The 13,274-nt window shown below is 48.3% G+C and overlaps 1 protein-coding gene across 1 annotated transcript in view; it reads left to right on the forward strand.

Moving 5' to 3' along the window:
- The window catches only part of LOC119390226 (integrator complex subunit 2-like), a 29,736-nt gene extending 16,506 nt beyond the window's left edge, over positions 1-13,230 (forward strand). The window contains 4 exon segments of the mRNA XM_037657792.2: positions 186-310; positions 1,160-1,415; positions 8,609-8,754; positions 13,116-13,230. Of these exon segments, the coding sequence (XP_037513720.1) occupies positions 186-310; positions 1,160-1,415; positions 8,609-8,754; positions 13,116-13,187 (599 nt within the window). The 3' untranslated portion in view covers positions 13,188-13,230.
- The last annotated feature ends 44 nt before the right edge of the window (positions 13,231-13,274 follow it).

Here is a 13,274-nt window from a genome sequence, read left to right on the forward strand (position 1 = left end):
CAAGCTAGTGTTGATGGGCTTTTGCAAGTGCACTTCCCTAGATGATCTATTGTTAATTTTTTAGTCTCTTTGGGCTTTTGCAAGTGCACTTCCCTAGATGATCAATTGTTAATTTTTTAGTCTCTTTTTAACCAGACATGCTTGCCTCGCATTAATGTTTCCTTTGTGACCTTATTTCAATGCAGGTTCGGGTGCCCGAGATGACAACGGAGATATGACGGTACCTCAACTGCTGCTACTGTATTACTTACTACTGTATGAGGACACCCGACTGAACAACATGAAGGCCATCGTGTCCTCTGGTCGCAAGGTACTATGCTTGGTGCCCTGAAGAGGAAGTCCAGTGAAGTGCATGAGTGTCATTGCAGCAGAACTCAGCAGTGAAAGACTTTTGTTTCACTACGAGAATATCTGAAGAATTATCCAGTTCCAGAACCAGCTAATAATTCTGTCAGTGGAAAATGTACTGTTGCTACAGCTTCTTGCAACTTTGAGATCACGACAGGTGCAGAACGGATTGCGAATTTTGTGTGCTTCAGTGAGTTTGTCAAGTTTACTGGCGCCTGTGTAAAAATTCTCTGTGGTAACATCAAATGAGAACATAAACTGTTTAATATTTTTAAACCATATTTCCAGCTATTAGAAAGATGTGTCTGATACAAAGTGCTGGGAAAATCAGTAAAAGTAATAAACCTGCTACATGACAACGTACTGACAGGGAGAGTAAACTCCCAGCTGTCTACATTCCGGCCCGTTTTACGAAAAACACTTTGCACATGCAATCCAAGCTTGCAGTGCAGGTGCAGTGTGAAATATTGCGAGATGTGTGAGACATGTTTCAAATGTTATTGTTTTCATATTTGCGTGCCTCAGTCAGGGGAGTGGTACAGCTGTGTTTCATTTTCATTTCAAGATAACAAACGCAAATAACAAAATCCAGAGACAGTTCAGCTTATTGCACATGCATGAAAACTGAAATAAAAGCATTCCTTGCTCAGCTTTAATTGTGTACACTGCGCATTAGCTGTATGCTGAACCCACTAGAAATGCGGCACTTTAGTGCGTGTGACCCAAAGCAAAAATTGCATAGTAAAGGCATGAGCTTTTAGCAAAATTTCCTCTCCAATACCGTTCATTTATTGTACGTCTTACGATGCAGGTGAAGCGGTACGGGGCTGAATTGCTGTCCCAGCTGCCCATCCGGTATTTGGTGATGCGGGCGCAGCGGGAGGAACGATATGCGGGCCTCTTCCCACCACTGCTGCGCCTGCTAGCCTCGCACCATCCGCACCTCTGCATGGTGGACGACTGGCTCCGCGGCGAAAGTGCCGCTGCGGTCACCGCCCTGCCGCACCGTCGCTTTGGACCACGGTTGGGGCCAAGGGCACCGTGCACTGTGCCCAGCCTTGCACAAGGTTAGCTGGTCTCGCATAAAATTGCTACTCTCCGCCACAGTACCCGCTAAAATATCACAAGTGGCTGTAGCGTTCTGCTGCAGAGCAAGAATTATTCGGTTTGATTCCCAGTAGGGATCGAGCGACATAGGTTGAATACAAAAAAACACTCTTGTGCTTATAGGGGCAATTACACCCAATTTTCTATCATAATCCATGTTATGTGGTTTAATCCTTGTGCGGCCACAAACAAGAGGGCGAAGTTTTAGCGCATTTGGTCTAGCACTGTGAGGGATAAGGTTCGGGTAATCACGGCAACCTAAAGAATTGTTGCCGAGACAGGCGAAGACATTTGCAGCTTGAGTTATAAGGCTTTAATGCCACAAAAAAATGATGAAGCTTGGCGGGTTACAACAGCGAAAAACTGCCCTATAGCTACGAGCATGACACACGTTCTTGAAGGACTCTAGGTCTGACCCTCAGCGTAGTCCCCCACTGCACTACACAAGATTTGTGTGAACACTTCACCGTGTGACGGTCAAGGGCAGATCAGTCGATGAGTTGCGTTGCGTCTTACGCCGACAGCAGCGATGACACAGGCATGGTCGGAGCGGGCGTGCGGCAGAGCCGATGTGGCAAAGACGTCCCGGACAGCCAGTAGTAGGCCCAGGTCTGGAATACGCCCGGGTCCGAGCGCAACGGACCAGAGCCTGCTGCTGGAGCGCCCGGTAGACGGGAGCCAGGCTCGAGCAGTCACCAGGCACAGGGGTAGGCTTCGGGACCAGGACCCGTCAAGCGCTTCACCCTGCGACTGCTTCATTCGGTTTCCGTTCCCCAAGGCCCCTCGTCGTCTTCCTCTTCTATCTTCTTCCCATGGCTTGCCTTGACTTATACGACACGATTCTGCCTTTTCTTTATCTCATCGTCGTCTTCGTCGGCGCACGGCACAGCACAAACCCACAAACACCGCGCACCAGATGAGCCTACCACGCACATCATGACAAGGACATCATCTCATTTGAGTATTTTTTAGGGGTGTGCGAATATTTGAAATTTCGAATATTTTTCGAATGGTGTTTGCTATTCGATTTGATTCGCGCTGGAATTTTACTATTCGAACATCCCAAAAACAAATACAGTCAACGTCCGACTGAAAGTGCCCCCTTCAGATTTTTAATATGCTTCACCTCATCACACTCTTGTATTGCGGCAAAGCTGCCTTTCAAGCTCCGTTACGGTCGAACATAGCCAAGACACAGTCAACGTCCGATTAGAAGTGGTGCCTAGATTTTCAATATGCTTCACCTTATCACATCCCCGCATTGCGGCAAAGCTGCCTTTCAAGCTCCGCTACGGTCGCAAATGTATTAACTCAAGAAAACGCTGGTTCCAACATGGAGATGAAAGATGTGGCAGAGGTGGGGGCTCAATTACTGCTGTTTTGGACCTAAAATTTAGGCCGGAAGTCCGAAAAATCGGAAGCCGAAGCTTTTTAGCATCCAAAATTTCAGATATTATATATCGACGTCTCCGAGGCAGATTTGGAACTCCGGACTTGAAGGGAGCACGCCCTTGTCCGCCACATCAGTTGGGCTTCTACAGAAGTTGAAAGAGGAGGAGAGGCTGAGGGAATGGCATCTTTGCCTATCACGTGTAAAGTGTTGTCGGCAACACTTCTGTTGCACCAAATCATGTACATAAATACAATTCGGCCTCTACATTGCGCTTCAACCTAGCGAAAAGAAACACTTTCGTTTTGCTATCTTATGCTTAGGAATCCTTTCCAACTTTTTTTTCTGCAATGTCGCTTCGAAGTATTCGAAAAATATTCTAGAAATATTCGAGAAATATTCGAAAAATATTCGATTCGATTCGCACTCACACTTCAATATTCGAATTCGCTTCGCACCCAAAATTTTGCTATTCGCACAGCTCTAGTATTTTTATAAAGACCCTGAGAGTCGGGCAACACTCGTGCACTCACGAGTCATGTCGTAACCAGCTGCTTGCTGTGCAAGCGTCTGCATTCTGGCGAACAATTTTGTTCGCTGGTCAGCTGCGTGTGCAATTAAGCCATTTCAGCTTTCTTCAGCTTGGCATCGAAATTGAACGATTTGTAACGGCTGAAACTTCGGTAGAAGACGATGGCTCCGCTCCATGCAGCACATGACGTCACACTTGCCAAAAATGGTGGTCAGTGGCGGTGGGTGGCGTTTATGGCCGGCGACTTCTAGGGCTTATTTTGTACCGAAATATTCTTGTGCAGTGCATTTTTCATGCATGTATAGGCGCAATAAACCCTCTACTTCTATTTTTCGCTGAAAACCACAAATTGTTGGGCGACCGTGTCATGGCCCCTTCAAGTGCTTGTTAAGAGCTCCACATGGCCTAAATTAGTATGGGATCCCCCGCTATGGTGGATCCCACTGAGTGGCCTTAGTAAATTGAAACTCACAATTTAAGTTGATAATAATTTGCCACAAAGAATGTTGTGGGTTCTTCCACGACTTGATGTGATAATGAAAGCACGTAATGTAGCCGAAATCAAATAGCCTATTCTGGTAAAAAAGTGCTGAGTTGTAAAGGTCACTCGGGCTAACTGCAAGGTCGTTGCATGTTTGCTACAAAGTAAATTTTCATGTACAAGGGCCTCGTTAAGTTCCACAGCTGTTCTATTGACTGTGCCGTATATCCGCAAAAAGAGAATAATATTTTGATATGAACTACATAAGTAGTGAAGTTGTGGCACTTTTGGATCTCATATTATATTGAAATATTTTAGCAGCAGTTGGAGCTGAGTTTGTTCGTGTTGTAAATCCTACAGGAAGTAATATGGTTGGAATGAAAGGAGAGAAGCGGGGTTCTTTTGTCTGCCAGTGTGTAAAAGGTGAATGCACGAAAACTAGTGCTGCGCTATATTAGCAAAATTTTGAGTGCGAATCAAATCGAATAGTTTCTTAATATTTCTCAAATGTTTTTCGAATACAGTCGAGCCCGACTATATCGAACCCGTTTATATCAAATTATCCCGTATGTCGAACAATTTCTAAACACGGTAAATTTACATTGAGAATATATAGCAAAAGTTACTGTTACATCGAACGAAAATAGCAACGACAACCGATATATCAAACTCCATGTGCCTCAAAAGTGCCCCAGCAAGTTAGCTTTCCCTCGCGGTGGCGGGGAAAACTGCCGGCGCCACCCTAGAAAATGTGGTTTAGACCCGGTTGTGCACGGGCGAACATCCCCCTGCAAGAAATGATCCTGGCCCGCTCGCAGCGCTTACAGCCAATCAGAGGCCGTCGTGCTTTCTCCGAGGCGCGGAGGCGGTAGAAGTGAGCGCCATTTTTTCTTTCTTTATGCTTGTGTGCCTGCTGCTGCCTGTTTTTCTCGAGTCCTCATTCAGCGTGGTCCGTGCTGGTGGTGTTGCCTGTTGGTGCTCTGTGAACTTTATTGGCGCGCTGTCATCATGGCTTGTGCAAAGAGGCAGAATTTGCCGTTCGCCGCGAAACTCGAAATCATAAATCGGGTCAAGCGCGGTGAAAAGAAGTCCGACGTCGCCGCCGCGTACAAAATTCCAAGGAGCACCTTGAGTTCCCGGGAGCTATCGACGGATCGACATTCGACGAGTTCATCAGTGCGGACGATGATGTCGCCAGCATGGGTGAGCTACAAGATGAGGGCTACGTTGCAGACGTCGTGCCGACCACGAGCCAAAGCGACAGCAATAAGGAAATTGACGATGGCCCATTGCCTACATCCTCCGAAGTGATTAGTGCACTTGCGTTGGTCCGGCGCTATTGCGTGAATGTGGAAGGCTGCTCCGACTCGTTGGACAACGTGGAGGCGTGCGTGCTGTCGCAGGCAGCGAAGTCGTTGACACAGAAGAAAATCCAGGACTATTTTGTTCCAAAGTAGGGCACGCAAGTAAGCCACCATATTAATAAAGTACTTTTCTTATTGTTATGTGCCTTTGTGTCAAAATACTATAGCAGGCCTATATCGAATTATGCCATATATCGAACTAATAAACGTTTTTTGGCGAGTTCGATATACCCGGGTTCGACTGTACTTCGAAGCGGAAGTACAGACAAATTGCAGAGGATCCCTAAGCATATTCTCAATTATATTCTAAGAAATTACCGTATACAGTAGAACCCCGCTGATACGTTTTTGAAGGGACCGTAGGAAATAAACGTAAGAGACGGGAAACGTAAGAGCTGAAAAACAGGAAAAACAGCAAAATATTTAGTGGTACAGAATTTTATTTCAATTCTTACGAGCAGCACGAAAATTGGCGCGCTCAGCCGTGATCTAGTCGATGGATAGAATCGCGGAGCTTAGGACGGCCTTATCCACAGAAATGTAATCAACGTATGTGATTTTTTTAACACCAACAGCTGTAGGCATGAAAGAACTAAGCACACACAATCACGACTGGCGCGGCGAGTCCGACCGCGGACCGCAGGCACGACCATGCGAGCTCCAACCAGCTCGAACTCTTCCCGTTCTCCGACAAATAACGATGATGATGAGTCTACGCCAACACGATGGCAGAAGTGAATGCCAATCTCGAAGGCCTTGCTTTCGCAAGCAATTACGTCATACACGCCATGTTTGTGCAATGCAAATCTCAGAGGCTATGCTTTTGTCAATAGTAAATGCCAATTTCGAAGGCCTTGCTTTCGCGAGCAGTTACGTCATAGACGCCATATTTGCAATTTGAATCTCGAAGGCCATGCTTTTGTTTGCATCAATTGAAAGATTCTGTTGCCTCTCATGCGGCTAATATTACGGTCAAACGAGGCCAAGCTGCGTGAAAATGCGCCATGGCCGCTCTCTTTGGTAGTCACTCGGTCGGCTCCGGGCGCACTTCGCGACGTATCATACGGGAACGGTCCGACAGTTACGACGTAACAGCGGGGTTCCCAATACATTGTATCCTATGGGAGCTATGCCGGGACCGGCGGAAAACGACGTAACAGCCGGGAAAACGCAGCAGTGAGGAACGTAACAGCGGGGTTCTATTGTATACTCGTGTAAGGGCCGCCCTCGTGTAAGGGCCGCACGCCTACTTTGGAGGGGGAATTTCGAAAAAAAATTCAAAAAGTCCCGCCAGAAAAGTGTAGTTAGTTAAATTGCAGCTAGATGGCGCTGCCAGATTTTCCGCTTCCGCCGACCTCGACGGCGCCATTATTGGTTTGTGTGGCGCATCGTTGGCATCGTGTGGGTAGCTTGGCAGTGTTTCTTCACATCGGTGTTGTCGGTGTCACTTTGTCTGCAGTAGTGAGCCCCGTTTGAGCCATCGCAGGTGAGGGACGATGGGCCGGCACTTGAGATCTTTCACTGCAGCCTTTAAACTGCAAGTGATTGAATATGCCGAGGAGCACGGCAAGCGAGAAGCTGGACGCAAATTTGACATCGATGAGAAGCGCGTGCATTACTGGATGAAACAGAAAGATGCCCTCGCTGATACCAACAGAAGCCGAAAGGCATTTCGCGGAAAGAAGTGCAAGTACCCGGAACTCGAAGGCGAACTTGTCAAATATGTCATCGACACTCGAAGGGACGGCTGCGCGGTCTCAACTGACATGATCCGCGTGAAAGCCCTGGCCATCGCTCGCCACATGGAAATACCCCAGGCACAATTCAAAGCAAGTCGGGGGTGGGCATCGCTACAACAAGTGTGTGCGTGGATTTTGAGTGTGTGGCGTGCCGTGTCATTTGAAACAGTCGCGAAAAGCTTCGAGGTGACTGGAATTTCAAACTGCATGAGCGGCGCTGAGGACGAACGTCTCTGGGAGGACACCGACGCCGAGGCGAGCTCTTCCGAGAACGAGGACAGCGATAGCGAAATGGAATCGTAATAAAAACATTCCTGGAATGTCATTTGCGACTCTCTTACACTCCGCTAATGTTGCGGAAACAGTACAGACCTTTGGTGAGCTGTCATCGGCCTGATTCGTGTAAGGACCGCACCAAGCAAAAATTTCGAAAAAAAAGTGCGGCCCTTACACGAGTATATACGGTATAGATCCGCAATGGTACAACCGGGTGCCGCCATTTTGAGCTCGTCGGAAAGACAATTTTTCCGTCTTCAAATTTCCCGCTTCAGCTAGGTCGTCCATTCAGAAACAAGTGTACAAAAAACAAATGTTTAAAGTTCGTTTTCAATTCTCCCATTGGCTGCATCCGCGATGTTGCTGCAGCACACCTCGCCATTGGTCCGAAGCTCGCTCCGGGAGAGCGTCGTCTGCTGCTTGTGCGTCGCGAGGTCACGGTTGTCGACAGTTGCGCTACTTAGTGACGCGTTTGTTCGTTCTGTGTTCACGGGTCGACGATCACTTAAAATGTAATTGCAGTTTATTTTGGCAGCTTCAAGCGAAACCTCAATCATCAGATTACAATAGTGCACTGCGCTTGTAGCAAACATCGCAGACGCGCGTCTCAGACCAACTTGTGGAACCCGCGGTTAGAGGTTCTGCTTGTCAGCCCTTCTGACCTCGTGACGAAGACCAACGCTGGACGACTATTTGTACTCGTGATTGAGCATGACGTACTTTGAAACATCGGGCACCGCGGCCACGGACACTCCAACTGAGCTTACTGCACGAAGTAGTAGCTAGGCCTAGCTCGCATTAGATGCAGCTTTTTCGCGAAAGCGAAGATGCTGCTATGGGCTTCATTGCAAGCAATGAATCGCATCGCCCGCTGGCTCCTCGTAATCGTGGATAGGCACTTTACGCATCGGCAACGGACCCTTCAGCCAAGCTCGTTGCACAGCGACCGCTCAGAGCACCGGTGGAAGCGGCTAGCAGCTTCGCACATTGGCGCCCCAAAATGCAAGACCCAGCACGCTGCATGCCGATTTATCGTCGTTATATTTATTTTCGGGAAGTTCGAATAGTTCGAATAGCAAAATTCCAGTGCAAATCGTATCGAATAGCAAGCACTATTAGAAGAATATTCGCACACCCCTAACGAAAACCTCTCAGAAATGTGTGCGGCATTTATCTGATGTGATAAGGGCAGAGAGTGTGTTGCTGATCTGTTCTGTACTGCTTGACTCCACTAAGCAAAATATAAAAACGTAGTACATTTCTTGGCGAGTGCATTTTATCCGTGCTTTGGCTGTGCACTTGTGATTTCAAGCATCAAATAGCGCCATTTTCCAAATGAGGTAACAGTGTGTTTTGTGGAACATTGTGCAGCCTTCAGCCGCTTGCACAAGTGTCCCATCGACCTGATGTCACAGCTGGACCGGCTGAACACGATGCCGCTGCCCCAGCTTTGGCCCTATGCCCAGCCGCTGGTCTCTAACCTACCTCTCCTCCTGGAGGAAGGATGCCCAAGACAGGTGAGCCGGTCTCGTCGAAGCCTCTCTACAGGCATTGTCGCAGATGTTTAGGCCCCAAAGTTCTGTGAGATTCAAAAAACTTAGGCAGCGAAAATTGAGGAAGGATGGAAATTTTATGGCTCGGGCATTTTTTGACATGCAATGCCAGAAAAAAAGAGAATAAATAAGAAATAACGAAAACTACGAAATGCTATGCAAGGAGGGATGGCTTTCACCTATAAAACGTTAACAACTGATTTTCATGAGGCATGCCAAACGTGTCTAACAAAAGTTTGTAAAAATCTTGTAAATGTTGTTATAAGTTATAATTGTTTATCATCGCTTACCCTACAGCAAGTATTGAAAATGACCACCCTCCTGGCATAGTCATAGCCGAACTCGCCGCTCCATGTTGGCTGTAACACTCCGCAATGTGTCGGCAGTGATGTTTGCTATTTCCTTAGAAATGTTGGCCTTTAATTCGTCCAGTTCTTGGTTTATTGCGATTGACACGACTCTTCAGAAAACTCTGCAAGAAGAAATCTGAGGACGATAGATCTGGTGACTTCGGATGCCTCTTGTATGGAATTTCATGGAATGTTGCGGTGTTCTTTATTTCTTATTTATCCTTTTTTTTTGCATTGCACATTAAAAAAAGTGGGATAGGCCATTAAATTTCCATCATTCCTGAATCGTTTGCCGCAGACCGCATTAAAATCAGATAATTTCTAACAAAACTACAGCCCAGTGAAATAGGTCAGTTCTAAAGGAATCACCCTGTATTGCTAGGGTTAAGGCTTGGGCAAGTTGGTTCATTGTGCATAGAAGGGAAAACAGCGCGAATTTTTGGACGAACACAAAAGGGAGACAGACGACAACAGACGCTGAAGTCAGCGTCTGTTGTCGTCTGTCTCCCTTTTGTGTTCGTCCAAAAATTCGTGCTGTTTTCCCTTCTATGCACCCTGTATTATGCTACAGTTGAACACGGATATATCGAACTCAAAGGGGATCGTTCGATATATGAAAAATTCGATATAAAAAAATACAGGCCCCAAGACCTTCCCAGTGGCGAACGATCACCTACAATCAGCTCATTCAAGAATTGACAACTAATTCCACGCACACGATGCAACAGAACGTGTTATTTGCGTGAAAAAAAAAAAATCATTTATCTTGACCTGCTTCTTCGTCTTCGAAATGAAGTTGAAGACGCTGGCCTCGATCTTAACGAGGCTGTCCAGGTGCGACAGCCCGGTTCCCTCCATGTCGCCGCAACAACAGCGAATCAAGCCGAACGCTTCTGCCACTTCAGCGGCAGAGTACGCGCGTGTAGCCGCCGCCTCGTCCGGATGATCTTCGTCGCCGCTTGAACTGTCGGCCTGGGCATCCTGGGTCCCTGCGACCGCAGCTACAATGTCCTCATCAGCGAGGCTCGCAACAGCCTGAACATTGCAGTCCGCTTCCACGAAATCGTCCGCAGACACTTCGGGTGGAACAGCAGCCGGGAAGAGGGAACCAGGCATAGAGCGTCTTTTCTACTTTCCCGAGGGCAGGAGCGCGCACACAACAGGCTCCCGACGTTCGCTGCTCCGCCGCCTTTGCCTTGACATCCGCCTTGTTCTTCAACAAGGTGCTCATAGTGCTCCGTGCTATCCCGATTTCGTCCCCCACCATAGAACTTTTTTCGCCCGCCTCAACACGCTGTATGGCTTTCAACTTCGTCGCAAAGTCATGGTTCTTGCGCTTCTTGACGCTAGCCATTGCTACACGAGAAGTCGAAAATTCAAGCAGTCCGCAGCGCCTCTGCACAGCACGCACAGAGCGCATGCAAAAGAGGAATGCAGTGGTATGCGAAAACTCACGGAAGTGGACTCCGCCAGCAAAACGCTCGCAATCAGTCGCGATGGCGGCGATGGCTATTGGCCTCGAGGCCCACCACTGGAAACGCCGGCACCACCGTCGGCGTGACGTACTTGGCAGGATCACGTGGTCTCCGCGGCCGCGTCGGCTGTTTGTGGCGCACTGCTGCGTGCTCTGAAAACGAGTTTCAAGTCCCACATGCGCTGCGGTCTATTCAAATTCGGAAGTTTTCTCTCATTTTCTACTAAATTGAAACCATTTTAATAGAGTGGCTGCCTCCGAAGGCGACGAACATGGGGCCTCTAACCGCTCGGTGCCGCAGCGCCGCGCTTACGCAAAGGAGCCCAGTGTCAGCCTGCACTGGTAACCGCGGGACAAGAAACAGCGTGAAGCATGGGTTGTAAAGCTCAGAACTGGCAAGTAGCCATCCGCTACGAGTCTTGTGTGCAACAAGCACTTCCGCGACGAAGTCTTTCGTTACTGCGTCGGGCCTGCGATGTTCGGTCAGTAGCAGACAGCGCGCACTGAGACGATGGCTCGCGCGCGCTTCCCGCCGGCAAATGATGCTTATCTGCCACAGGATGGTAAAAGCGCTACATTTCACCACGTGCGATGCCATCTCAGAACCCTCCAATGCGACCTCTTGATCGTCAGCCCCGCGCTCAGCGTCCACAAAATCGGCTGCAGATGCACAAGTCATTGTTTAGATACGTTGAATTAAAAAACGCACAGGGTCCCTTATGCATTCGTTAAAGATGACTAGAAGGCGAAAGCCAGCTTCTTCTTGTCAGTCGATGTACTGATTCTCCCGCGTACTGTATTTTCTTTCTTTTCCTAGGCGTCGCATGCTACTACATGCTCGGTCTCGTAGACTGGTTCTCCTTCCACCAGCAATCTCGAAGTGGTGAAGCTTTGGCTATGAATTTGTTGATCACAGAGAGTGGCAAGTTCACTGGAATGCAAACGGAACGATAATAAGGAGCATTAAAAAAAGGCATCGCATTTGCTCACGTTTTGTGTGAGCACCAAACGAAACGAATGCGCTGAATAAGAAACAGAAGCAGCGGCATTTGCCCGCTGAGAAGACCGATCACTACGCACTGCGAGACACTTGTCAAATGACATTGAAACGTAGCAGAATTAGACCGAAAAAGAAAAAAAGCACTGAATCGTCGGGACGGCAGATCACAAAGTTGTCAGGCGCACCGAAACCACAGTTGTAAGGAATTGTTTTTGAACTGCTCTGATAGCGTCCGCGTGCAACAGCAGTGGTTTGTTTACTCACAAATTCTCATTTTTGCGGCCTAAACGTTCACAGCACGGTGCCAAAACGTGCTCGTAGCAAAAGCGAAACCATCAGTACGAACATACATGCAGACGCTCATACATGTAGAGGCACCGTCAGTCGTCGCGAACCCGTGCGATCACTGGCTTGAGGCTTCTTTCTGTTATTCTCCGTTTGGTTATACAGACAGTCTACTCTAACGAGATATTTCACATAGTTTGCACTCAGCGAGTGTGACTTACTTTTCACGCAAGAAGCCGGTTCAGGGGTCCTCCAACGCGGGTGACAGCGTGAAGCGGGTGCTCGGTTTTCTGCAAAAGAGACAGCGACTGTAGACTATCTTGTGCTTTCAGTTCGTCGAAAATGATTATCTTGACAGTAAAGAACACAGTTCATTTCGAAAGTACTTACAGAAATGCCCTGGAGGGCTTCCGCGAGGTGTTTTTGTAGAGCGCCAACAGCAAAACCTATGGGGAGCGCGCCGGCGGCATCCTGCCTAGCACGCAATCGAGGCGCGTCCGATAGAGGGCGACTCCGTAACTCCTCGAGGCCAATCCGGGCTACCCGACGACCCGGCTACCTACGAAGGCAGCAACGATGTACGAAAGGCGCGAGCTGTGGTTGGCTGAGCAATTACGAAAGGCGCAGGCTGTGGTTGGCTGATCAAAACTCAGAAAACAGCAACAAAAAAGAAAGAAAAGGCGAAAGGAGGAGGCCGCTGGCTCCTTCGTTCCTACTCTCTGAGCCAACGGTAAAGCAGAGAAAGCATAAGAAAGAGATAGAGAGAAAAAAAGAAGAAAGAAAAAGCCGTTCCGCAAGTTGGAGAACGCGCCCAACAGGAGTACAGTCCAAGCCCTCTCGCCCTCACGTTTTGCGAGCGTTTCGGGTGTCGGCGGAGGCACGGTGCCACGAAGGCTGTGGGAAGCAGCGAGTGCCGAAGCGCACCTTCCAGCTCGCGCGCCGTTCGATATATCCAATGGCGGGTAAAAATACCATTCGATATAAACGTGCAAATTTCTATACTTTTACAAAGGATTTTCAAGGGGATAATTTATGACTTCGATATAGCCGAAAATTCAATATATGTGGGTTCAATATATCCGTGTTTGACTGTATATGGCACTCACTCGGGGATTCTTTGCAACTACTTCTTTCCCTCATTGCCTTTGCGATTTGCTCTTTTTTTTTTGTCTCCAGGTGATAAATAATAAAGTTCATTGTCTGTCTGTCTGTCCAGGTGATGGAGCGAGCAAAGACAGGTGTGGTGGCGGTTGAACGAAGTGTTCCCTCGCCGACCTCTGGGTGCTGACTGCCAACGCTCTGAGGCTACCCTGCCGCATGCGACCTCTCACTTGGACGACCTCGTCCTGGATCTCTGCATGTCCTGCGGTGTGAC

This window comes from Rhipicephalus sanguineus, chromosome 4 (genome assembly GCF_013339695.2).
Source record: "Rhipicephalus sanguineus isolate Rsan-2018 chromosome 4, BIME_Rsan_1.4, whole genome shotgun sequence".
In the NCBI taxonomy this organism is placed as follows: domain Eukaryota; kingdom Metazoa; phylum Arthropoda; class Arachnida; order Ixodida; family Ixodidae; genus Rhipicephalus; species Rhipicephalus sanguineus.